Source organism: Oncorhynchus mykiss, chromosome 25 (genome assembly GCF_013265735.2).
Source record: "Oncorhynchus mykiss isolate Arlee chromosome 25, USDA_OmykA_1.1, whole genome shotgun sequence".
Lineage (NCBI taxonomy): Eukaryota > Metazoa > Chordata > Actinopteri > Salmoniformes > Salmonidae > Oncorhynchus > Oncorhynchus mykiss.
Genome location: NC_048589.1, coordinates 27,859,003 through 27,883,266, shown reverse-complemented (window position 1 = coordinate 27,883,266; position 24,264 = coordinate 27,859,003). Strand labels below are relative to the sequence as shown.

At 43.6% G+C, this 24,264-nt stretch overlaps 1 protein-coding gene across 10 annotated transcripts in view; it reads right to left on the bottom strand.

Annotated features, from left to right (window-relative positions):
- The window catches only part of LOC110505733 (ral GTPase-activating protein subunit alpha-1), a 125,095-nt gene extending 101,844 nt beyond the window's left edge, over positions 1-23,251 (bottom strand). For 9 of the 10 annotated variants that reach the window (XM_036962487.1, XM_036962488.1, XM_036962493.1 and 6 more), the window contains exons 1-13: positions 22,873-23,251; positions 9,351-9,461; positions 9,161-9,210; positions 7,899-7,956; positions 5,758-5,801; positions 5,391-5,568; positions 3,821-3,936; positions 3,273-3,411; positions 2,780-2,994; positions 1,896-2,153; positions 1,279-1,461; positions 988-1,059; positions 685-833 (exon numbers count right to left, since the gene is read on the bottom strand). In XM_036962487.1, coding sequence (XP_036818382.1) covers positions 685-833; positions 988-1,059; positions 1,279-1,461; positions 1,896-2,153; positions 2,780-2,994; positions 3,273-3,411; positions 3,821-3,936; positions 5,391-5,568; positions 5,758-5,801; positions 7,899-7,956; positions 9,161-9,210; positions 9,351-9,461; positions 22,873-22,978 — 1,679 coding nt within the window. In that variant the 5' untranslated portion in view covers positions 22,979-23,251. The remainder of the gene's footprint in view (positions 1-684; positions 834-987; positions 1,060-1,278; positions 1,462-1,895; positions 2,154-2,779; positions 2,995-3,272; positions 3,412-3,820; positions 3,937-5,390; positions 5,569-5,757; positions 5,802-7,898; positions 7,957-9,160; positions 9,211-9,350; positions 9,462-22,872) is intronic. The other variant, XM_036962486.1, reaches the window with a different exon arrangement.
- Between the last annotated feature and the right edge of the window lie 1,013 nt (positions 23,252-24,264).

Here is a 24,264-nt window from a genome sequence, read left to right as displayed (position 1 = left end):
ACTGTATCCCTGAAAATCGTATGTCGTCCACCCATCAAATAAGTGGATTCTGCTAGTTCAGTCACACCCGTTGCTGACAGGTATATAAAATCTTGCACACAGCCATGCTATCTCCAAAGACAAACATTGGCAGTAGAACAGCCTTACTGAAGACTTCAGGGACTTTCAACGTGGCTATGATGTCTATGAAGTCCATACAGAAATGGTTTGTCGAGATGGGTGTGGAAGAACTTGACTGGCCTGCACAGAGCCCTGACCTCAACCCCATCAAACACCTTTGGGAGGAATTGGAATGCCGACTGCGAGCCAGGCCTAATCGCTCAACATCAGTACCCAACCTCACTAATGCTCTTTTGGCTGAATGGAAGCAAGTCCCCACAGCAATGCTTCAACATCTAGTGGAAAGCCTTCCCAGAAGAGTGGAGGCTGTTATAGCAGCAAATGGGGGACCAACTCAATATTATTGCTCATGATTTTGGAATGAGGTGTTCAACGAGCAGGTGTCCACATACTTTTGGTCATTTGGATTACATAACCAGACTCTTCAGATCTGCAAATATAGAAGGGTTAGGGCTAATGGGAGTGGTGGGTTGCAAATTGGGTCTGGCCATAAATGTATGCTATGCTTTCCCATTAGAACCAATACGCTGCTCAGTGTTAGCGTGTAGTGTTGTGGTGCTGTACCATGTCTTCTGGTCCATGGTTTCATGCATGACCAGGCTGCGGTAGATGTTGAGGACTCTCTTGCACATGTCAACATGTTCCTCCAGCAACACCTTGAGCTCGTTGGCTGGCTCCAGCAGAAAAACGTTGGCAGAGTTGGTGACAAACACCTGGGGTGAAAGAGAGCGAGGGGTAGATGATGGTGGTGAAGAAAGGCATGGAACTGGACAGTATCGGATGGAAGTTAGTGATCATTCCAGAATAAGACTTTATGTGGTTGCCGATTTATCATAATGTGTGTATGTGTTGGGCAATAGAAAATACCTGTAGAGTGGGCTGAACACCGGCATGCACACTGTACTCCAGCAGCTCTTTCTCAGACACTTTATTCACCCCCTGAGGACACAGAAAGACACAAGAAGTGTTAGACTGAGAGACCATGAAGACAGGCGGCATCATGTGTACTTACTTGTCTTTGTTGAGGGTTGTGTTCATTAGACACCAAATGTAAGAAAACGGACTGAAACAAGGAGTCCTTTTCCATTGCAAAATGTATTCCTTAATGGACCCTGGTGCTTCCATCCATCCTCCCCCACACAAAGCCCCAGCTCTCACCTCCTCCTTCTCAGTGTCCTGCTGGGCTACAGGCTCTAGGTTGATCCCTCCAACCGTGGTAAAGAACCTCTCTTCCTCCGGCTCCCTCATAAACACAGGCTTGTCCTCCTGGGCGAACCATTCCTGGTACACCCGCACCACCTTCCTCATGGCTGCAGCCTCACACATCGGCAACAGGAAGGCCTGAGAAAAGAGGACAACACATCAATGTCACTGTGGATTCAAATGGAGCAGACTTATTTATCTTCTCTGCTCTCTTTGGGGCATACAGCCACACAATACCAGACTTTTGCAGGGGTATTCAGACTTTTACAGGGGTATTCAGACTTTTACAGGGGTATTCAGACTTTTGCAGGGGTATTCAGACTTTTACAGGGGTATTCAGACTTTTGCAGGGGTATTCAGACTTTTACAGGGGTATTCAGACTTTTACAGGGTTATTCAGACTTTTACAGGGGTATTCAGACTTTTGCAGGGGTATTCAGACTTTTACAGGGGTATTCAGAACATAGTAGTAGTAGTAATAGAACTTTATTGTTCCAAGAAGGGAAACATATTTATCACAACCAGAACCAGCAATACACAATGTACTGTGCGTTTGAGTATGTGTGCTGTACCTGTCTGAAGACCTCGGTGATGAAGTTGACGTTAGTCCTGGAGGAACAGAGGACTCGTCTCACCACCTCCTTGTCAGTGAGGTGCTCCTCGTCCATACTACACAGGCTGGAGGAGCTGGGCTCCCTCTCCGTCAGGGTGGAGGTGTTGGAGTGGGACTGCTCCTGCTCACACCCAATCGCTCTGTCCAGGCTGTCTGCCCTGGGGCCCAGGTCCTCCCCCAGGCCATGTCCCCGCGCTGCCAGCCCTGCTGCTGCCCTCTGGAACACAACCAGAGAAACACAACCACCATTAATGCTTCCATAAGGATTGGAAATGTATGTAACACAATACATGAGTTGGAGGTTCACTAGTATATCCCACAGACAGAGAAATATCACAACTTAAAAGCTGTCCCAGAGGCTTTGTTTAATGTAAAGATAGTTATGCTAACCCTGCATACTTCTGCCCTTCAGATGTGCTGCCTGCATGGCCAACCTGGATGTTTTTTGGCACGCTCTCTCTATGATTCCTAGATATAATACAGTGCCTTGCGAAAGTATTCGGCCCCCTTGAACTTTGCGACCTTTTGCCACATTTCAGGCTTCAAACATAAAGATATAAAACTGTATTTTTTTGTGAAGAATCAACAACAAGTGGGACACAATCATGAAGTGGAACGACATTTATTGGATATTTCAAACTTCTTTAACAAATCAAAAACTGAAAAATTGGGCGTGCAAAATTATTCAGCCCCCTTAAGTTAATACTTTGTAGCGCACCTTTTGCTACAAAAGTGGCAAATGGTCGCAAAGTTCAAGGTGGGCCGAATACTTTCGCAAGGCACTGTATATACATTGTGCTAACTCAGGCAAACTCTACCCTCGGGTGTGTATACGGTGATTACCTGGATGTTCTTTGGAACGCTCTCCCTCTCTCCATCCACCCCGGGGATGTGTGTTCCAGTGTTGGAGCGTGGCTCCAGCCAGAAGGACACCAGCCAGCGGATGAAGATGACGCGGGCATTGAGGAGGCTCTCCTTGGTACAGTACACTGCCTCGTTGGTCTCTGGGTCTTTCTTCACCACACTGTAGTAAGGCTTTGGTCTCATCGAAGGAACCTCTGGAGGGGGGACAGACGGAGAGGTTGAATAGAGAATACAGATGTATCACTATTCCCCTCTTCACACCATTGTGTTGACCCAACTCATACTGTGCTGGCTCTGATGTATAACCATGCCAGCTCAGCTCGGCTCAGTAGTACCAAAAGGGTATCAATGTACTTCTATGAACACTGCACCACTATAGTAAAATGCAAAGCTAAGAATCAGCTTTAGAATGTATATAAACAAAGACCTATCTGTTTCTTTAGCTCATACTAATTCAAATTTGTCTCCTCACCCAGTATGGGATGGTACAAACTGGTCTCCTTGGAGAAGTTGGGGAATATGTGCGGCAGGTAATATTTCTTGAAGTTTCCAAACAGGAATGCAAAGCCCTTCTCGTGGTTGTCTTTACACTTCCACTCCAGACTTTTGGCCTGCAGGGGGAAAGACAACAAGAGACTACTGTTAACAAAGAGCATGACAGAAACAGGACCAGAGACAGGGAGTGAGAGGAGGCACTGTCTGCGGCAGGGAGAGAGAGAGCAGCCGTTAACTCAGTGTGTGAGCATACAGCACACTGAAGAAAAAGCATGCCGATGCAACTCAGCGTTAATAATGAGTTTGAGCTATACATATGAGCTATGTTGTTGATCCCGTTTAATTTTGAACTGAGTTCATTGTGGGTGACTTAACATGATGTAAGGAAGTTCAGGGGGTTACGGTCATTTGCACTTCTCAGCATGCAGACAGACAGACGTCCATCTCAAAAGGCTCGCTGGTAGGTAGTAGGTAATGCATCCACGCCAAGCATGTTAGCAGTGTTAGTAATTAAGGGAAGAGTACCTGGTTTACCATGTATTTCAGAAGAGCCTCTAGAAAGTATCCTGTGAGGTCTTCCTGGGCTTTATCCCCTGCCTGAGGAGGGACCAGGGGACTGATCTCTTCTGGAGTAACTTGAGCTGAAGGAATGGAAGAAGAAGGGAAAGCAATATAGGAGGAGATAAAAAAAAAGGATCAAAAGCAAAATAATCAGCCCCATGGGCTTGACTGATAATTAGGGTTGGCCATAGGAGTTTGAATCTGAAATATGTTTAGGCTGCAGAACAGCAGACCTGCCAACCCTGTCCAACTTTTTAGAGTACCAGAAGCGCACGGGCAAATTAGAGATAACTATCTATAACGTTTTTTTGTAGCACATGCTCCCGAGTTTAGTCTCTATAGTAGAGGAACGCTCGTCACCTCTCAAACAGGGCCAATCACCAGGGCCAGGTCACAAGTATTGGCTTTTTAGACATGGTTCCTAAGCAATTCTAAAAGCAAAATCATTTCGAAAACATAAAAACAAACACAAATGATCGCGTCGACAGACAGCAAACTGGTTACACAAAGCTTAAGTAGGCTACCGCAAAGAGAATCTGAACGCTGTCCGCTAGAAGAGTCGGCTGTTTCGGCCTATGTAAAAGGTAAAAGGTCAAATGTAAAAGGTGCCTATTGGATCTTTGCAGCGCATAAATCATTTCAGATTTTCGAAATGTATAAAATCTCAAATCTATTGCAAAGGCCTTTTAGAAGCATTGCCTCTGTAGATAATACCGGACACTCATTCATTCTCCATCACACAGTATTCTAAACTCACGACTCCATTTAATGCCAAGATGTTAATATTGATTTTTGATTATACTTTGTAATGCTTTTTGTGACGTGGATCATAATTACAGTTACAGTCTATCAGGTTGCGTGATCCTCGTAATGTTACGTGGAAAATACAACGAATGGGTCGCAGAATAAAATGTATATCACACTCGCACAAATGCGACATTTGCATTTCATTTCTTTCACTAGAAAATGAAGGTGAACTGCTGGCACTTTAGAGCCCACTGAATGTCCATCTTATGTTCACTAACGTTAGCTTGAAACAATTAGTGTTTACCTTTCCACAACACACGGAGTCGAAAAGGGATTTGTCCATGTGTTTACGTACAGCTGACAGTCGGCAAACTCAACACTTATCACAACAAACAGGAGGAGGGGCAGACAGGGCATAGCTACGTCCAATAATTATGTTTTTATCTCAATTCCGTACGTCTGTATGTTGCATCCGTACATGTCTGTATGTTGCATCCGTACATGTCTGTATGTTGAGGCTTGATAATCGGGATGTTAGATTTTCTCAGTGGATTCATTTTTTATTCAAAAGTAATTACATTACTATTATTAATATATATATTTTAAATCAGGCCCTATTCATTTCTGTGTACTTTTAACAGTGGATCTCGAAGCTGCGTACATGGACAGAGAATTGCGTAGTTGGTACGCAAAATGCGTGCATGTTGGCAGGTCTGGAATGGTCAACCTCAAGATTTTTCCTTATAACTACGGTCACTAGCAAGGTGATAGGTGTAGAGATACTAACTCTCCTGGAGGCTGAGAGGGGGGTTGACCAGGTTGTCCAGGGTTCGAGGGCCAAGCTCTGACTGGGGAGATGGGAAGCCAGGGATCAGACAGGCAAAAATCCATAGCTGCTCTCTCAGTGCGTTGCCTTGCAAGGCCTGCATCCATAGCAGGAACAGACGTACACCCTCCCTTCGGATCTACAGGGGAGAGAGACACAGTCAGGAACAGAAATAGAATCAAGCCTTTCTATATGTATGAGCATTCTATTACCAAATACCCATAGCAGTCAACACCATTGTGAAAGACGAAGGCAACAGCAAAAACAGAAGTACTGCATGTACAGATACAGGTTGGCTACTTGCGAATGAAGGACCACTCTGATGTACCTTTAAAGAGTTCCCAGTGTGCAACAACTTCTTCAGAATGAGGCCTGTGAGGACAACAAAATGCATCACATGGAATATCAACAACTGGACTGACACTCCCCCAGCCCTTATCACACCCAACCAGCCCCGCCCCCAATACTACAGCACATGTCAGAGTTCTCGGTCAGACCTGGGAGACCCTCATCCCCAGGTCCTTGGCTTTCTCAGGGTGGGCTTTGTATCCAACTGCACAGTAGTCTCAGTGCAGTGGAAAAGGAGAGACCACCTAGTGGAAGGGTGAGGAGAGGGAAGTGGAAAAGGAGAGACCACCTAGTGGAAGGGTGAGGAGAGGGCAGTGGAAAAGGAGAGACCACCTAGTGGAGGGGTGAGGAGAGGGCAGTGGAAAAGGAGAGACCACCTAGTGGAGGGGTGAGGAGAGGGCAGTGGAAAAGGAGAGACCACCTAGTGGAGGGGTGAGGAGAGGGCAGTGGAAAAGGAGAGACCACCTTGTGGAAGGGTGAGGAGAGGGCAGTGGAAAAGGAGAGACCACCTAGTGGAGGGGTGAGGAGAGGGCAGTGGAAAAGGAGAGACCACCTAGTGGAGGGGTGAGGAGAGGGCAGTGGAAAAGGAGAGACCACCTTGTGGAAGGGTGAGGAGAGGGCAGTGGAAAAGGAGAGACCACCTAGTGGAGGGGTGAGGAGAGGGCAGTGGAAAAGGAGAGACCACCTTGTGGAAGGGTGAGGAGAGGGCAGTGGAAAAGGAGAGACCACCTAGTGGAGGGGTGAGGAGAGGGCAGTGGAGAAGGAGAGACCACCTTGTGGAAGGGTGAGGAGAGGGAAGTGGAAAAGGAGAGACCACCTAGTGGAGGGGTGAGGAGAGGGCAGTGGAGAAGGAGAGACCACCTTGTGGAAGGGTGAGGAGAGGGCAGTGGAAAAGGAGAGACCACCTTGTGGAAGGGTGAGGAGAGGGCAGTGGAAAAGGAGAGACCACCTAGTGGAGGGGTGAGGAGAGGGCAGTGGAAAAGGAGAGACCACCTTGTGGAAGGGTGAGGAGAGGGCAGTGGAAAAGGAGAGACCACCTTGTGGAAGGGTGAGGAGAGGGCAGTGGAAAAGGAGAGACCACCTAGTGGAGGGGTGAGGAGAGGGCAGTGGAAAAGGAGAGACCACCTAGTGGAAGAGTGAAGAGAGGGCAGTGGAAAAGGAGAGACCACCTAGTGGAGGGGTGAGGAGAGGGCAGTGGAAAAGGAGAGACCACCTAGTGGAGGGGTGAGGAGAGGGCAGTGGAAAAGGAGAGACCGCCTAGTGGAGGGGTGAGGAGAGGGAAGTGGAAAAGGAGAGACCACCTAGTGGAGGGGTGAGGAGAGGGCAGTGGAAAAGGAGAGACCACCTAGTGGAGGGGTGAGGAGAGGGCAGTGGAAAAGGAGAGACCACCTAGTGGAGGGGTGAGGAGAGGGCAGTGGAAAAGGAGAGACCGCCTAGTGGAGGGGTGAGGAGAGGGCAGTGGAAAAGGAGAGACCACCTAGTGGAGGGGTGAGGAGAGGGCAGTGGAAAAGGAGAGACCACCTAGTGGAGGGGTGAGGAGAGGGCAGTGGAAAAGGAGAGACCACCTAGTGGAGGGGTGAGGAGAGGGCAGTGGAAAAGGAGAGACCACCTAGTGGAGGGGTGAGGAGAGGGCAGTGGAAAAGGAGAGACCACCTAGTGGAGGGGTGAGGAGAGGGCAGTGGAAAAGGAGAGACCGCCTAGTGGAGGGGTGAGGAGAGGGCAGTGCACTAATATGCTTCACTCTCACTCCAAATGCATGTTACAAATCATGTGGCTACAGTCAGTACTAAAACAGACATTGTTAAGGGCCTGATACGCACTTAACTGGCTTAACCTACTTTTCAAACACATGATGGGACCAAATGTCTGATCATGAGGTAAAATCTTGAGAAGGGATGGGCAATTGGCAAAATGTCATCTAAACCTCACGTCAAAATGTGTAGAATTGCAGGAAATGAACTCTCAACTGTCAAGAGGGGGCTGCTAAAATGACGCGTTCACCCACATAAAATGTTTGCCCATCCCTGATCTAGAGCAAAACACACACATTCCCACTCATCTGATGAAGATGTCCACACTCAATGGCAACACAACATGTACAAAGGCCTAGTACAAATGTACCTATGCTGTGGAACTGCCATCGTCCTTGTATTCGCTCTGGTAGGAGTTGCAGAATTTTCTGTTAACAGAACATAGAATACAACAGTTAGGAGTGGTATGAAAGCCAGTGTCAGTATTACTACTGGGTTGAAACAAATTAATCCATCTTCATTGGAGAATATAATGTCAATTGTCCAAAGAATGTCAGTGGTCTAGCCTCTCTGTTGTGGATGAGCTATATCATCAGCCAAGCGGTAGACGTCTCTGACTCCATACGAAGAAGACCATGAGACAACAAGGGACAGGTGAGGTGAAGACACCTTTCCAGGGAAATCTTTGAAAGGAAGACTAGTGAGACTAGTTTGACTAATCTCACACATTTCAACACCTGCAACTACTTAATCCCGGTCACCTCGTCTGACACACATGGAGAGGAAAGGCAGTTCTCTCAGAGAAACTTTTTAAATATCACTGGCCTTAGATGTTAGGTCAACTGCAGCAGGAGGACTGGGCCTACCTGTAAGGAGACTGAAGATGTAATGCCACATGACTCATTCACACCCATGTGAACTGGTAAAAGGTCACTCACTAGCTGTTTGGCAAACAGACACCCATTTTTTTTTTTTAGATCATAAACCTGCCTCTCAGCTCACTGTCTAGGTCTATAAATATGACAAGACAAGACAATGCCTACAGTATGTGTGTGTGCATGTTGGCAGGATCATTTTGATCCTTGTAATCTAAATGGAACATTTTGCCACGGTCTTCAGGCCTCAATTAGCCTTGCCTTCAGTCCATTCTAATACCCTCCTGTGGGTGGTCACCAGGCACACGCCTGCATGCATGTTCAGTATGTATGTATGTAAGTGAGAGTGAGAGTGAGAGAGTGAGAGAGTGAGAGAGAGTGAGACTTGTCTAAGCCATGAGTACCGCACATCACAGAACAGAGATTAGTCTAGCTATGTAAACGGCACTGTGGTTGGGTGAGGGAGCGGTCAGTCAGTTAGAGAGAGTGTGTGTGTGTGTGGGGGGGGGGGGGGGGGGGGGAGGGGATATTCCACACATGGGGATTGAGGAGTTGTCAAGCAAACACAGAAAGAAGCACTCCACTTTCTGATTTACAGTAGCCTACACATTAACCTGCTTGGGGGGGGATGTTAGGCCAACTCTCTGTTACACCTACTCCATTCTGCTTTCTACGCATTCAGAATCCATCCCTCTCAAAATAATTGGGACACTCATTTAAAAACAACTCCTCAATATTGCAGAAGTAACTGTCTTACCTCGAATATGAAAATAATGGAGTCAAGTTCTTCCCTTTGTGATTTGTGACCTGCAGAAGAGAAGAGAACGTGAGGAAGTGTCTGAAACAATACCAGTGTCACCATGACTAGCGACTGTAAAACATCCTGTAATAATGTGAAAATAACATTCATGTTACCAACCAGACTATTCTCAAACTTTTATTCTCACCTTTTTGTTTGAGACCGACTTCAATGATAACAAAGTTCTCAAAGAACACATAGTAGATGTGAGAGTAGTACTGGTCAAAGAAATGCTTCAGGTCCCCCGACTCTGCATTTTCTGCAGAGAAAGAAAGAAAGAAAGAAAGAAAGAAAGGAAAGAAAGAAAGGAAAGGAAAGGAAGGAGGAGAGAAGAGAGGAGAAGAGATCGAGAAAGAAAGAAAGAGAGAAAGAGGAGAAAGATGTACTGTTAAACCACACAGCAATGCAAACAAGCAGACATAATGATTCAGAGTTAAGGCTGCTATCTGAGAAGAATAATCAATGTCATACAGGCTTTGAATGCCCTGGATTTCAACTACACTTAAAATGACTAGGGGCCAGGAGGTTTTCCTGGTCAGGTCACACGAAAGCTACAGTAAAGCCTGGAGGTTTTATTGAACTTCAAAGACTCAGTCACTTCCCCACCTGTTATCATTCACCAAATAGCTACTATGAATAGCCTGGAGGGGCTATTCATAGAAATAGAATGAATAGAATGGGCTTGGAAGCTCTTACTCTGGCAATTTGACTGGTAAACGTATGGGTGCATGAGCAAAGGCTGCCTGGAATCGTGTTGCAACCATTTCCATGGTATACTGAACAAAAATATAAAATCAACAATTTCAAAGATATTTCTGAGTTACAGTTCATAGAAGGAAATCAGTCAATTTCTGGGATCTTTTACTTCAGCTCATGAAAAATGGGCCCAACACTTTACATGGCCTGCATACTTTCCAGACGTCACACATGAGCATGCTCTAGATCGACGAGTATGAAACGTGTTACAGTTGCCGCAACTTCGCACAGCCATTGAAGAGGAGTGTGACATCATTCCACAGGCCACAATCAACAGCCTTATCCCCTCTATGCGAAGGAGATGTGTCATGCTGCATAAGGCAAATGGTGGTCACACCAGACACTAACTGGTTTTCTGGTCCACACCCCAACCTTTTTTATAAGGTATCTGTGACCAACAGATGCATATCTGGGGTATTCCCAGTGATGTGAAATCCATAGACTAGGGCCTAATTAATTTATTTCAATTGACCGACTTCCTTACATTAACTATAATGCAGTAAAATCTTTGCAATTGTTGCATGTTGTGTTTATATTTTTGTTCAGTGTAGCTTTAAAACTCTCAGACAAATAAAAAAAATGTGTAGAATTGCAGGAAAATAGTGTAAAATGTGTCAAATTCAGGCCTCCCGACTGGAGCAGCGGTCTAAGGCACTGCATCTACAGTGGTAGAGGCGTCACTACAGACCCGGCTTCGATCCCAGTCTGCATAACAACCGGCTGTGATCGGAAGTCCCATAGGGCGGCACACAATTGGCCCAGCGTCGTCCGGTTTAGGGGAGGGTTTGGCCAGGGGGGCTTTACTTGGCTCATCGCGGGCCGGGCGCCTGCAGGCTGACTTCGGTTGTCAGTTGAACGGCGTTTCCTCCGACACATTGGTGTGGCTGGCTTCCGAGTTAAGCGGGCGGGTGTAAAGAAGCACGGTTTGGGCGGGTCATGTTTTGGAGGACGCATGAACTCGACCGAGCACATTTGGGATTTGCAGCGATGAAACTAGATCGAAATTGGGGAGAAAAAAAGGGTAAAATACAAAAAATAAATGATAAAACTGTAAAATTCTCGCCGACCCATGGTAAAATGTTTCAAATTGCAGGAAACTGTTTTAAGATGGTCATACCAAGAATCATTTAGACATTTTATATATTGAACACATTATATATTATACACATTTTAAACATTGAATTTAGTGTTACTCCTATTAGCCCATAGAAACACATTGAATAACAGATTCATACACAGAAAAAAAGGCTAAAACTATATCAAAAGGAAGTTAGATTAGGAAATACATTTTTTTTTTACCCATATTTAACCCTTTTTCCAGGCTCTATACTACTTCCATATTTTTTTTTTTACTGGTACACGGGCTAAACTCAAAGCAGTTTTTTGAGACCGACATGTCATTCCTTGCAAAGACTGAGGGGCAGTATTGAGTAGGTTTTCTGCAAGCTTGCTTTTTTGTGCTTTTATTTTGAGATTTGCTAAGCACATATATGTCTATGTCCAGTTTTGAGGAGTGCCTGTGCAAGCTGGTGAGAACACGAGAACCTTTACAACCCTTCAATGAGGTCGTATTCCGACAAGCACACAAAAAAACAACAGCTGGAGGGAGAACTCACGAAATTTGAACAGGGATACTGATATCAAAGAAACACGAAGAAAGATTCGGGACCAGTGTGTTCGCAATCTAAAAAGGGTGAGGAGACTAGGAGTGGGGCTGCCACTAGGGTGTGTCCCCCACTGATTGTCTGACAACTGGATTGGCTTTGTGTTAACGTGAAACATTCTCAGATGTACACACAGTATCTGTCATATTGGTGTCTTCGTCATTGTGTGTGTTTGTGATCTTATGTTTTGTAGACCTCGTTAGAACATGTGAAATCAGCTCTTTTCTGGCTGGAAGAAATTGTGACTGGGGAATATTCCGTGCCTGTGTTGTCAAATTATAATTATTAGCAGGGCTAGTTCAAACATCTGAAAATAGACAGTGTTGTGTGTGTGCTAATTAAATTGAGATGTTCATGAATTCAGTTCTTTTGGGTAAACATTTTAACTCAAAAGGAGCCCATGGAGATGTTTTAAGATTGCATGCATTGTATTCTAATGTATTTTTGCCATCTGCTTGTAGATTTTGGAAGGTAGGGGTGTTTGGGACAACTCAGAGACGGAGCAGAGCCCTGAGGGTCCATTGATTCATCTCCTCCCTTTCCCCAACGCCCAGGCCCTTCTCACCAACACCCAATGCACCATCCAGGTGCCCCGTTGCCCTCTGCCCTGCAACTCCATCAACCTCCGCCCCATCTCCCCGCCCAGGTCCAATGGCAGGAAGAGGAAGACAGCAGATGGATGACTTAAATAAATGGAGTTACAGAAACGACACAAAAGGCCGTCTACGACGTCATGGTGTAGGTACGTACGATGGATTGTGTCTAATCCTTCTGATAACCCCATTTCTCAGGGACATGATGTGTCTGCTCCGTCCGCTCTCCAGAAACTGTTGTGTGCTTTATTTCTTATTCACTGTGTTTAAATATATATATATATATATTTCCTCATTCACATGTTACTTTACGTCTTTTCTTATTTCCCCTTTCATCACTTTTCACCTGTGTATTACATATCACTATTTTCCTCTTGTGATAGTAAATATCTAAAAAGGTCTGCAAATATATTTGCCTGGTTATTACTGTTTTCAATCCATCAGTCACTAAGTAAACTTGTACTTCTTTGTACATGAGCTATGTAGATGAGGTTAATGTCTTTGGGGGGGGGGGGTCTTTATTGTCTACAGCTGGACACTCACCCATGTACCATAGCAGGGCGGACTCCACTGAAAGACCACTACATGACCATGTACAACCTTATTATGTAGATGATGTTAATGTCTTGAGGGTCTATCCCTATCGTCTAGAGCTGGACAGTCAGTCTCAACCATGTACCATAGCAGGAAAGTCTTTAGATGAAAGGCCACTACACATGACACAAGGTCAGGTAAATGTCTTAAGGGTCTAGCCTCCAAAAAATATGAAAAACTAAAACAAGGATGAAGTGACTGTCATGGTGGTACTTTAATGTGAGAAAAACAGCCAAATCCAAACAGCAAAACCAAGCGTGTAGGACCACGTCATAAACAGACATTGAAAGAAACGTATGTGTGGACATGTTTTCCAAAGCACACTCCAATGTTTACATGTTTCTTGGGTCCAGGAAACTGTTTCCACTCTCCTGTACGCAGGTCCCCAGTGGTTGTGGAGTGATGACTGTGTTGTCAATGATTAGTGAATGTGGTGCAAAGCTAATTGTGCAGGGCCATGCAGGCCTTCACAATAGTCTCTGGGGCAACATCAACATCTTGCAGCAAGGATCCCAAAGCAGTTCTCTGAAATTCTTATGACTTGAGTGGAGGTAGTTGTAGATCTTCTTGGTGTCATCAAGGCCAGAAGAACCTTTGAATAAAATAAGCATTTCCATTAGTATTGAACAGGAACATGAAGGTTATGAAATATGTACTGTAACAACTGTGTAGCATATGCTTTGGACATAAGCCCCTATTCTCTTACTAAGATGCCTGTTCACTTTTATGCATATCATTTCAATGTCTATATTGATATAATTTTCACGTCCTATGTATATAGTCACATGTATTGAGCGTATCTTACCCGGATATGGTTCCATCAGGTTTACCCTGAGATGGAACGCCTTGTATCCCACGAAGACATACAGGCTCAGTGTTTGGGTCCCCAACAAGCACTCTGGCCTTTGTAGTGACAGCTGGCCTGCAATGAGTTGGGAGCCAAACTTGCTTTGTGAGAAGATTCCTGCATCTCCCTCCCTCCCATATGAGCCCACGGCGATGAAGTGGTACCTTGCATCGCAGACTGCCGACCATTTGAGAAGAGCCCTTGTAGTTGTAGTCCTCCCTGCCTGAGTTTGCCGAAGCTGGGATCCAATAATGTTATCCACACAAAACGGATAATTCAAATGATCCCCAAAATCCCTGGAGATTTCTGCCCATTTTACAGCAATTGAAATTCAAAAAGAGACATGCTTGCTTCTGCTCCTGTGGCTAAAAAGGAGTGTTGTAAAGCACATAACACCAGACTAGGCTAACAAGTAGCTAGCTAGCTAGTATTTGTAAACAGGCATCACACCGGATCGGAAGTTCAAATGTTGTCACTAACTAGAGTCAAAAAGAGTGCCTCGGCCCCTCTTACTTGGTCAGCTACTCTGGTTCCCAAGCCCCTAGCGGTTATATACTACACAAGGCGGACTTGCTCTCTGCATGGAATGCAACGAAAAGAGTCTACTGCCCCCCAGAAAACGACTCCACCCGTGTGCACACACGGAGCGGAGCTTGTAGCCGCCTCTAAACAGACAGATTTATATAGGGATTTTCTTATTATGCTAATTAGATGTCCACAGGGGCACAGATATCAACTCTCATGGGATAAAAGAGCAAAATAAATTTCTGCGTCCCCCTTATGCTACCTTTGCCACGGCTACTGGAAAAAAAATCAGAGGGGTAACACTGCACACACACAGATAATAGTTGTTGAATTAGCCCTGAGGGTCTGCTGCCCAGAGCCCACCATATTCATTAACACACTAATCAGCCTGGGAGGGTCTTGTGAAGGACACCGCCAGGATAGTGTTGAGAAGCCTGCCAGAGGGAAAACAGAACAGGAAAAGACAGGCACATGGAAGCATGCACGTCTTCCTATCTTGTCCAGTCTCCCTGAAGCCTGTAGAATCTCAGGGAAAAGGCTTTTAAATCCCCTGGGACATCATTTAGTCTACTCCTGTAATCCTGAACAGAGCCAGAGAGGAGAGATGGCAGAGTCATGGGAGAGACAGGAAGAGATGGGATTTAGCAAAGTAAGATACTTCCAACAGTTATTTATTTCTCTTGTCTGAATCACTAAACAAACACTTGGCCTCAGGCGGACCCATGTTGGAAACTCTCTCTCACTGGTGCCACACACAAACACAGGCACACATACTTCTCTGACCTCTCGGTGCTATGGAGCATATCTCAAATAACTGACGGAAGAGACTCAGTCAACTGCAGCCAAGAAACAATTCTGAGACTCAGATTGGCATACATTTTAAAGTGAACAAACTGAAAAACAATGACTACAAAGTTAAACAAGCAATACAACTCCATGCACAATGACTACTTTGAACAATTTCCACAGACATTTTTTACAACAACACATTTAGATGCAAAGTTTGGCAACAGAAAAACGGTTTGTGCTGTTTGTGCGTCATTCTGTTCCCAAACCTTGCATCTGATCTGCACTGTTCTTCAAGTGCAATCATTGTTTTTTTGTTTGACATGCATTTTAAAGTAAACAATCTGAGTCTCAGCATCATTCTGTTACTGTTGAATTGTCCTGTACCATTACACAAAGCTCAAACATTTCTCCTTAACAAAACTCTCCTCTCTATGACAGTCCATCTGCATCACTGCAACACTTCTCAGCTCAGCACGTGACAAATCCAACATGAAGAAAACTATTTTGGGGCCAAAGGTACTAACTAATCCTAACTAATTTTGACATGGCTTGGCTGAAGAACTACACTTGTCAACAGGTAATATTAATATCTGCCAAACAGTACACACACACACACATCCAGCTTCCTCAATTTGCCCAGCTGAGGGCCAGCCCGGAACTGCTCTGTCCTAAACAATGGCTTAGCTTGGGGAATGGGGGCATGTTCTTGTTGACTTGCTCTGTTGAGATAGCAGCAAGCCAAGCAGCAGTATTGCAGTTCAAAAATAGAACACAAGAGTCTCTTATTCAGAAAGGGGCAGCATGCATCTGTTATGGCACCCTATACAGTGCCGTGAAAAACTATTTGCCTCCTTTCTGATTATCTCTATTTTTACATACTTTTGATACGTAATGTTATCAGATCTTCAACCAAAACCTAATATTAGATAAAGGAAACCTGAGCTAAAAAATGTATACTATTTTATTTATGCAAATCCTAATTCCCCCGTGTGAAAAATAACTGCCCCCTTACACATAACTGGTTGTGCCACCTTCAGCTGTAATGATTGCCACTAAATGCTTCCTGTAGTTGTTGATGCTTCCAGTCTCTCACATTGCTGTGGAGGAATTTGGTTCACTCTTGCATGCAGAACTGCTTTAACTCTGCAACATTTGCGTGTTTTTAAGCATGACCTGCTTATTTCAAGTCCTGCCACATCTCAATTAGGACTTTGACTAGGCCATTTTAAAACTTCAAATTTGTTGCTTTTTAATCATTTTCATGTAGGCTTGATTGTGTGTTTTGGATCATTGTCTGGTTGCACGACCCAGCTGCACTTCACCTTACAGACAGATGGCCTGACATTCTCCTGTAGAATTCTTTGATAAAGAGCTAAATTCATGGTTCCTTCTATTAAGACAAGTTGTCCAGATCCTGAGGCAGCAAAGCATCCCAAACCATCACACTACCACCACCATGCTTGACCATTGGTATGAGGTTCTTACCGTGGAATGCAGTGTTTGGTTTTCGCCAGACTTAATGGGACCCATCTCATCCAAAAATTTGAGTCAAGTTTGCCAAAAAGCACCTGGATGATCATCAAGACTCTTGGAAGAATGTTTTATGGACAGATTAGTAATAAAAAGTATAAAACTTTTCGGACGACATGGGTCCAATAATGTCTGGCGAAAACCGAAATTGTAAAGAGTGTATTTTTCCATATATAGACACACCCTGTGTTTTAATAAAATAAACTATATGTACTGAGCTTGTCTGACACTTTATGCACACTGTTTGATTCAATAATTAAAGACACACAAATGACTCAAGAGGAAGCCATAGATCAAGATAGCCAAACTAGAAGAAAAATACCTGTTCCCAGCCCTCCTCCTCCCACTGCTGCAGACCTTCTCAGATCCTGCCGTTACACTCCTGAAGTACACCAGGCGTCGGCACCCTTTTCCATTTGGAGTGCCAATTTATATCTTACCATTTCTACCGATCTGCATTTCAGTTATGATTTTCATATGCACATTTTTGTGCAACGGTTATATTTAATTTATAATAGGCTTTGTAACTCAAAATCATTGTCATGTGGTTAATCTGAATTCAATCTAAAAAATAAAAGTATACAAATCTAAATCTAATCTATTGTCAACTATGTAAAAACATCCTACATAAAGCCAACAAAAAAGTGCGGCCTGCAGGTCAAAAATACCCTGATAAAAAAATGCCCAAGAAATCCAATTGGCTACGCATGGCTGTCTGCAACAAACTTGAAACATTGTATCGACTTATCAACTGTAGCTGTCCTGAAGCTCCAGCTAGCAAACTTGCAACAACAATATTCTGGGCCCTCGGGACAGACACAACTGTAGGCTATTTGTGCAAGAGATAAGAATTAAATCAGGTATTTTATGACGTTTCCACTGGGTTAGAGCATTACATGTTTCCCTTCCATACCGACTGGTTATCGAAAGGGAGATAGCTGGAAATAATTGTAAAATACATTGAGTAACTATTGTCATGCTCAATGGATTCTAAAAACAGACTGTTTACTTGCTGTTTGATGTGATATTTGTAATCTTTATTTCTTTTTTTTAAGCTTTAAACTCAAAACTCATTACTGGTGGTGATATAAGACAATCAGAAATAGTACCAGAGGTCCCCAAATGGACACATTAATAGGGGTACATTTACACACAGGTCAGGTAGCCTACATTTATATGCAAAATCAGGTGCGTGTCCTTACTGAACAAAAAACAATTAATAAATTGACAAAACTCATGAATTGGAATGATATAAACCAAAACTTTGGTTGGTGAGCTCTGCAAACAACACGTCCACTCCAACAATGAGAACGGTACACGACTCATAATAATAATAATATATTGAATGCATTAACAGAAAGAAATTTGGTCGACCAACAGCCTATCGACCAGTCGACTAAATGGGGTCAGCCCTAGTCTGCTTTGTGTTTTCATTTTTGCTATGGAAAAAAATACTGGGAAACTGGCCCTACTTTTTAAACCAAATCTTTGGCCAAAAGTAGTGCGCTACATAGAGAATAGGGTGACATTTGGGAAGCATCCTTAGTGTGTGGAGAGGCTGGCCCTCTCTCTGGTCATGTTTACATGAAGACTGTAGTCAACAACACTGAATTCTGCCAAGTCTTTGTCTACAGCACATGATCACACTACTGTGATTAGTAACACTGACTGGGTCCAACCATACACATTGCCTGTATGAGTTGGTTATTTTGACATGGTATGGGCATTGGTGTCATGGGGCATTTAAAGTTGTTGATTCTATTTCAATGTAATTTCCTGTCCTTGAGAGGAAATGCACCTTTAGGTTCCACCTATGAAGAATGACGAAGGCTACTTATACATGTTCACGAATTGGGTGTGGGAATTTCCACGGAGTTGATAAAAATCAACAAATAGGGCACTGACAGCTGTCAGTGTAGCTAGCTAGCATGTTAACTTTATCTAGCTAGCTTGCTATCCTGCTAACCTTATCTAGCTAGCTAATGTTAACAGTTGTTGCTGTTTTTTTTTTTTTTTACTATACTGTATTCAAATGATTAGCCAGCTGGTTCTATGGCTGGTTCTGGAGCTTGATTTATCAGAAGCATTGATTTAGGGGAAATGTATTTGAATTCGCCATCAAATGTTATGTCCTAAGTTTTGGCATGTTCCATAAATTGCAGCCACTTAGCCGCCTTAGAAAGAGTTACAAAGAATAATATGAAACTCAGTTATCCATATTCTCTCCTAGTGAGAGAGCCATCGCGGTAGTGGCACATGGCTACTCATTTCTCCTAAGTGGAGATTCTCTTTTCTCCCTCTCCCCACTCCCTCTCCCCATTTGAATTCCATGACGTCACTGTCACTTGTCCACTCAAGCTTAACATTGTTGTCATCTTTCTCCTTCCCCCTTTCTAACACCCAGATGGCGACACGCATCTCTGCGTGCCTGGCAGATATCTTAGCTTGGATGTCGGCTCACCATCTCAAGCTCAACAAGACGGAGCTGCTCTTCCTCCCGGGGAAAGTCTGCCTGCTCAAATACCTCTCCATCACGGTTGACTCCACAGTGTCCCCCAGTGCAAAGAACCTTGACATGACCCGGGACAAGACCCTGTTGTTCTCGCTCCTGCAGGTTCATGCTCTACAACATCCCTAGAGTATGACCCTGCCCCAAACAGGAAGCGGAGCAGGTCCTAATACGGGCACTTGTCCTCTCCCGTCTGGACTACTGCAACTCTGTTGGCTGGGCTCCCCGCTAGTGCCATCAAACCCCTGCAGCATATCCAGAACACTGCAGCCCGCCTGGTGTTCAACCTTTCCAAGTTCTCCCATGTCACCCCACTCCTCCGCACACTCCACTGGCTTCCAGTCGAAGCTTGCATCCACTACAAGACCATAGTGCTTGCCTACGGAGCAGCAATAGGAACTGCCCCTCCCTACCTTTAAGCTATGATCAAACCCTACACACCAACCCAAGTACTCCATTCTGCCACCTCTGGTCTCTTGGCCCTCCCACCCCTACAGGAGGCCAGCTCCCACTCAGCCCAGTCCAAGCTCTTCTCTGTCCTGGCACCCTAATGGTGGAACTAGCTTCCCCCTGAAGCTAGGACAGCAGAGTTCCTGACCATTTTCTGAAATCATCTGAAACCCTACCTCTTCAAAGAGTATCTTAAATAATCCCACAGCACCCCCCCCCTCTCCCCCCCCCGTCGCATCCCCTTCTCACCTAGACACCCCCCCACTAACACTCACACTTCACTTCTCTTCCCCCCTTACTAGTTCTGACTTTGCTGATAGCGACTTTGAGGAAAAATGTACTTACTATGACTGACGTGGTTGTCCCACCTAGCCATCTTAAGATGAATGCACTAACTGTAAGTCGCTCTGAATAAGAGTGTCTGCTAAATGACTAAAATGTGAAATGTAAATGTGTTTTTCTACATTTCCATGGACACGGTGCAACCTTTGGTAGGTAGGCTGCTGGCAGACTTTGGCTGCAGTACAGCAAAACCAAGTCAGTGAAATGATAGGCTACAATCAGTCATTCTTTGAATTTTATTTCACGAGTGCCTTTTCATTATCTGGATAGACTAACTAGCGTATAGTGATGCAAAACTTTAGCGGTAAAAACCATCATTTTGGGGCAACGGGGGAAGCGAGTTATTTTTGGAGAAAAAAGGTGGGATGCTTGCAAGCTGAAGAACACCATCCCAACCGTGAAGCACAGGGGTGGCAGCATCATGTTGTGGGGGTGCTTTGCTGCAGGAGGGACTGGTGCACTTCACAAAATAGATGGCATGATGAGGCAGGAAAATTACATGGATATATTGAAGCAACATCTCAAGAGTCTCAATCAGTCAGGAACTTAAAATCTTGGTTACAAATGGGTCTTCCAAATGGACAATGACCCCAAGCATACTTCCAAAGTTGTGGCAAAATGGCTTAAGGACAACAATGTCAAAGTATTGGAGTGGTCATCACAAAGCCCTGACCTCAATCCCATAGAAAATATGTGGGCAGAACTGAAAAAGCGTGTGAGAGCAAGGAGGCCTACAAACCTGACTCAGTTACACCAGCTCTGTCAGAAGGAATGGGCCAAAATTCACAAGTTATTGTAGAAAGCTTGTGGAAGGCTACCCAAAACATTTGACTTAAACCATTTAAAAAGGCAATAAATACTACCAAATACTAATTGAGTGCATGTAAACCTCTGACCCACAGGGAATGTGATGAAAGAAAGAAATCATTCGCTCCACTATTATTCTGACATTTCACATTCTTAAAATAAAGTGGTGTCCTAACTGACCTAGGACAGGGAATTTTTTCTCTGATTAAATGTCAGGAATTGTCAAACACTGTGTTTAAATGTATTTGGCTAAGGTGTACGTACATTTCTGACTTCAACTGCACATTTTACTTTTCTATTATTTCTCTCTACAGTGTTGGGAAGGGCCCATAAGTAAGCATTTAACTGCCTGTTGTTTACGAAGTATGTGAAGAATACATTTGATTATGTTTTTCCATTGAAGATTTTCTTTAAAAAAGGAGCCATGGATGTTGATTAAGCCATGGGAAACACTGACTGAGCTTAGGTTACACATCCTGCGTGGCGTCATGCCTGAAGCTTGTCATCCATTGCTCAGCTGCCATTATGGTCAGGCAGTGCCGGACCACAGCCACACAACTCCCTACTAGGCCAAGCCTATATCCCCAACATGATTGTGTGATTGTTATCTTGGGCCTGAAATTCCCCATGGAGTGAGCTGGCCAGGGCACACCCATCCAATTTCCACAGAGCGCAGTTCCTAACCTACTCCCTGGCAAACTGAAGCCACACCATGTGTGCAGCACTTTTGAAATAAAAGTAGCTTCTACAGTTCGCTAAGGCACCGCCATAAAATCAGGTTTTTACACTGTCACAATTAGCCTATTTTATGCTATACTAAAGTTATATTATTAGCCTATAGTTTTAAATGAATTAGCCTAGATATTTTTTTCAACAACCAATAAGACAAAATGCTAGGCTTAACACATTACATTTAAACACATTACATTATTATTACACAGTATGTGGCTATGCTGTTTCTCAGTAACACACACACCTCTCCAACCTCATGCCGCAACCAAAACAACTGAGAACTCAGAAATATCAGACTTCATAGAGTGGGTTCAAGACAGCTGGGAACTCTGAAAAAAACAAGGTCCATCTGGTTTTGAACAGTCCCGCAACTCAGAATTCCAAGTCGGAAACTCGGGCATCTTTCTAGAGCTCCAGCTTTCCAATCTAAACATCACTGATGACCGTTGTTTTATTTAGTTGTCTTAAATGTCTCCATCAGCTACTGGCACATATGCACAATGAGATGATGACAGTTGCGTTTCTACACCAGTTGCTGTACTGGGGGACATTGGAAACAGGACATTTGGTATGTGCCTTGAACACAATGGGGGAAATGGGTTCATGAGATGGAGCAGCAATGTTTCACTCACAAGTCACAATGCCATGAAGTTATGTTTTTCATAGCTTCTACAAATACAACAGAATTTAACCATCTCCAGTCCATTTCCTCTCAATATCATATTTTTAAAGCCTTAGAACAGACCATGCAACAAGAGGGCTTTTGGCTTTAAACTCAGGACACTTTGGTGAAACAGTAGGACTCTGTTCTCTCTAGGACTGACTTTCCTGACTAATCCCAAAGGAAGCCCCGGTTTACATCTTCTGTTTTTTTCACGGGGTCCACCCAGTGCCGCCCACAGACCCAATCCCATCCTCCAGACAGACTCCGTTTTGCAGGCAGTTCTTAATGAACTCCTCCAATTAGCTAATTGCCTGACATCTCAAATCTGGCTCTAGTATGTTGCATCTTCAGTCCACAAATTGTGCAGAAGGCAAGGGGCAAGACAGAGATAAATCACTTAAAACACATATTGACAAATGGGACGGTATATCATCCTTGGGATGTCCCCACCCCATTGAGGTTGAAATGTAATATGGTTCAAGTTCGGTAGAGGTTAAGCACGTCCCAAGGACCCCGGAAACACTAACCAAATCAAAACATGGTTGAATTATTTGCAGAATAGAATAAACTAGATATGGACCAGTTTGAGCCACTGTGAATACAATCAGTATGCAACCAGCACATCAAATTCATTTTAAGCATTGCAATTACACAAACCATGTTATAATGGCTAGCAACAACTGTATGCTTCCAATCCGTCCAGTGATGGAGTAGCAACAATTAGGCACGTTAGCTAGCTACTCCGCACTAAAAACAGATACAATTCGCAGGCTCACTTCAGCTAGGATAGCTTTGGTTTAGCTGTAGCATCAAACTATAGCTAGCCCAGCAAGATAGCCGACAGACAAAATGTCTAATTTCGACTTACCTATAACGATCCGCAGGTGTTTTAGGCGTGTCAGTACATCTTTTTTGGGATCCAACACTTTCGGTGTTGATTTTTTGACGTCCCCATGAGGCTTTTTTGAGAACATTCCGAAAGAAGGAGACGAACGAATCTGTGTAGGAGGCAGCAAGCCCCTGTTAATCTTCTTCAAAAGATTGCTAACCACAAGAGAGCTGGAGGTCCGTTATCATTTGATTATGTACTGCGACCTAATAGCCTTCAAGGGCGATAACATGTATACAAATAAATTAAAGTCGTTGAGAGGTGTGCATTTTGCAGATAAGAGTTTATGTAAAATGTTGCTAGCAATCCAAACAACACACCTCTCCCCAAAATCTCAAAACATGGCGGAGCTTGAGATATGAAAAACAAGTTAATGGAAATCAGAGCAATTCAACGCTCCAGTCTGGTAGAAAAAAAAAAAAAAAAATATATATATATATATATATATATATATATATATATATATATATATATATATATATATATATATATATATATATATATATTAATGTAGTGTCTGGTTTGATTCTTTGAAACATTTTAGATGACAGTCAGATTCCAATGAATGGCATAATGTTTCCCAAGCAAGCAAGCAATCTGGAATTTTCATTTCAAAGACCACTACTTGTGGGTGGACCATTTAATAAAAAATCAAGTTTCACATTACATGGAAAAGGGAAAGTGCACTGTATTAGTCTACATTTATCATACTGTGTTCTGTGACTGTCAAACAAGAGGAAGAGTGAGAGGGGAGAAAGAGATAAACGTTTTGTATGTGTAATGTTTACTCTGATTGTTTTTTCTTTGTTTTGTTTAATTCGCTTTGTTGGTTTTTGCCATTATTTTTAGGTTTATTTCACTTGTTTTAGCAATCTAAACAAGTTTCCATGCCAATAAAGAAAAAATTTATTTGCAGCACTACAGATGGCTATTTCAGTTCGCTAATACAGGACTTGTAAAGGGCAAGTGCGGGTACTTTTGTGTGAGAAAGAAATTATCTTTTTTTTTTTTTTACCTTTATTTAACTAGGCAAATCAGTATAGAACAAATTATTATTTACAATGACAGCCTAGGAACAGTGGTTAACTGCCTTGTTCAGGGGCAGAATGACAGATTTTTACCTTGTCAGCTCGGGGATTCAATCTAGCAAACTTTCGGTTAGTGGCCCAACACTCTAACCACTAGGCCATCTGCCTTAATATATATATAATATATATAAAAAAAAAAATATATATATATATATATATATATATATATATATATATATATATATATATATATATATATATATATATATATATATATTTTTTTTTTTATTATCAGGGCTCAGCACCCCGACTTCCCGCGACTATGCATGTCTTCCTTCCTCCA